We start from the raw sequence: 3,226 nt of genomic DNA on the forward strand, positions 1-3,226 counted from the left end.
TAGTAGACAGAACAAAATAATCCTCCCTTAGTAAAAAAAATCTCAAAAAATATTTTCTGATGGGAAAGATCAGTCTATGCTACAACCACATAGCATACTCATAATTTTAAAAAATTTTAAACCAAGGCTCTGATACCACTTGTTGGTCCCACATGATACAATTTGAGATAATGAATATGAAAATAAAGAATAAACTAGACACCGAGATTTACGTGAAAAACTCATAAAATTATTAGGATAAAAACGACGGGTGAAATGAAAAGAATTTCACTATAATATTTTATGGTGTACAACACACTCATTGTGTTTCCAAAGAGAACACACAATCTTTTAATGTAGAAGAACAAAACACCTCACAAATATTATAGAACTAAGTACTCAAATTCTATAAGATGAGAGAAAACTCTAAGAAGAGATGATTTCAGAATGAGGGAGGAGCTCTATTTATAGAGCCCCTTGTCCGTGTGAAGACGAGCATAAAACGCGTCGTCTAAAATTTCAACCAAATTTCCCAACTTCAACATTAAATGTTGTCTGCTCATGTAATGCAATTTGCTGACCCTATTTGACTAAATATTTTTCCGACACCTATTGGAACAATCTGAGATCTAAAATCTTTTTCCATTGAATCAGCCTTGACTTTTTGGCTTTGTTTCCCTCATAATACTGTGTTCCAACAAAATCAACCAACAATTTAGCCAATGCAGCCATCATTGCAATCAATCCAGAAAACGGAAATTTCGACCATGGAAATTCATGTAGACAAGAGTCGGTTAATGCTGATGTAGCATCAGGTAACATGTGGACAAAGCCTGTGGCTAAAATGATACTTGCTGCAGAAGCTTTGGCAGCGACAAAGAGGTTACAGTGTCCACTTAAGAGTCGTCGTTTCTTGCCAACTAACGGAATAGCCACGCCAAAGACCCCGACAGCTAGAATAGCTGCAATTGATATCACTTTGAGGTTTAAAGCATAGGATTCATCTCTGCACCCATCCATCTCTTCATTGTTGGTGATGCATGTTTGGTTTGAAATGGATTGGGAAAGAATATGCGCAAACGAGTCTTTACGTATTCCAAAGGAAAGAACCACAAAATTAGATATGATAAATATGTTAATTGATGGGTGATCAAATGCGCAATAATTTCACATAGTAGAGATGAGTATGCTTCCAAATATATAAATGAATTAGGAAATTATTACATCGCTAACAAAATTGAAGTTGAAGAAGACAATAGCGTTTAAAATCGGTTTTCTCGTGTCCAAAATACAATAGAATTTTAAATTTTAATTTGACATTCAAATAACGTCTTTGAGCATTCGTATGGTTTGAAAAATAATAATCAGTCCTAGGACGTTTATGAAAATACCTTGAGTGAATAAATCATCTGGCGCCGACTATTCCAGGATTAGCGGAGATAGCTCTTGTAACATTCCCTATGACCGATCTTCTTGAAACGTTCTTTCTTCAATCTCTAATCAATTCTATGACTGGAATATTTGTTCTTCCTCTAAATTGTATTAGAATATTTAGAAGAAATTTAACGTTGAGATTGAAAAACAACTTTACTCCTCAAACCCTAATTTATTTAGAGTGGCCGAAAACTTGAGAGTTTAGAAGGAGAGATTTTCGAAAAATCAAACCTTGGTGGCTAGGGTTTGTTGTCCTTTTAAAACTTTAGTCCTTAACCTAGTTTCGTTAATTATAGGTTTAGGGATCTTTTTTATCAAATAAAACATTAATAGGCTTAATTAATTAATTTGACTAGTCCAACTAGTTTAATTAATTAATATTCAAAATCCATTAAGAACTTTAATTAATTAACATGTTGGATTTGTACTCCTACAAGTCTATTATACATACTCACATTACATTTAATTTAATCTTTTATAAAATTTCAATTTTCCATAAATTCAACTCCTTGAATTAATTCTCTCCAAATTTTAATTATCATAAATGCAACTCTTTGAATTTATTCAAAATGTTAATAAAACTTGATCATTTGATGTTCTGCCTTTACTTGCTGACAAGTTAGACATTCGGATACAAAACGTATGCTATCTCGTTTCATACTCAGCCACCAATACAGCAATTGCAAGTCTTTATACATCTTCGTACTTCCTAGATGTATCGAATAAGGAATATTATAGGCTTCTGTCAAGATTTCCTCTCTAAGGGAATCCACGCTAGGCATCCAAATTCTGCCTTTATTTTTGACAATACCATCCTCAACTAACATTCGGCCATTAGACTCATCCATCTGTCTCCATTTCTGTAACTGCTCATCTGTAGTTTGTTCAACTCGAATTCGATCTCTCAAGGTAGATTGCAATGTCATTGTAGATAGATTTGGAGCCTCGCCCTTAGTATACATCTAAAGATTGAACTCTGAATCTCCGTCTGAAAAGGTTTATGTACTGATAGTTGGGCTAAGACTGTTGTTTTTCTACTCAAAGCATCTGCAACTACATTATTTTTCTCGGGATGATAGCTAATATCACAGTCGTAATCCTTCACAAGCTTTAACCATCTTCTCTGTCTCATATTCAGCTTCTTCTGGGTGAAAAAAATACTTGAGGCTCTTGTGATCAGTAAATATTTTGCACTTCTCTCCATACAAGTAATGTCTCCAAATCTTCAGAGCAAAAACAACTGCTGTTAGTTCGAGGTCATGAGTCGGATAGTTTTTTTCATGCACTTTCAATTGTCTAGACTCATATGCAATAAATCGATCATGATGCATAAGAACTGCGCTCAAACCTAACTTCGAAGTATCTGTATGCAACACATACTCTCCTTGTCCTGATGTCATAGCTAAAATTGGTGTCGTAGTAAGAGCTTGCTTCATCCGATCAAAGTTGTCCTGACAATCAACTCCCCATATGAACTTGGCATTCTTCTTTGTCATAGCTGTCAAGGGCACTACAATGGAAGAAAAGCCCTTGATGGATTTGCGATAATAGCCTGTTAAGTCTAAGAAACTGCGTATCTCGATTGCATTTCTAGGCACTGACCATTCCTTGACTTCTTAGACTTTAGTTGGATCGACCTCCACTCCATTATTTGAGATAATGTGGCCTAAGAACGTCATTTTTTCCAACCAGAACTCGCACTTCTAAACTTAGCATACAATTTTCGGTCCTGCAGTGTTTGTAATGCTATTTTTAAGTGTTGACTATGCTCATCTCTACTCTTTGAATAGATCAAAATATCGTCTATGAATAC

General features: G+C 34.8%; 1 protein-coding gene across 1 annotated transcript; it reads right to left on the reverse strand.

Moving 5' to 3' along the window:
- Window positions 1-588: 588 nt before the first annotated feature.
- LOC140984615 (zinc transporter 4, chloroplastic-like) lies at window positions 589-999 on the reverse strand. The gene has a single exon (XM_073452162.1). The coding sequence runs from the start codon at window positions 997-999 to the stop codon at window positions 589-591; it is 411 nt and encodes a 136-aa protein (XP_073308263.1).
- Window positions 1,000-3,226: the final 2,227 nt, after the last annotated feature.

The sequence above is a fragment of the Primulina huaijiensis genome, chromosome 9 (assembly GCF_012295235.1).
Source record: "Primulina huaijiensis isolate GDHJ02 chromosome 9, ASM1229523v2, whole genome shotgun sequence".
NCBI classification, from domain to species: Eukaryota; Viridiplantae; Streptophyta; class Magnoliopsida; order Lamiales; family Gesneriaceae; genus Primulina; species Primulina huaijiensis.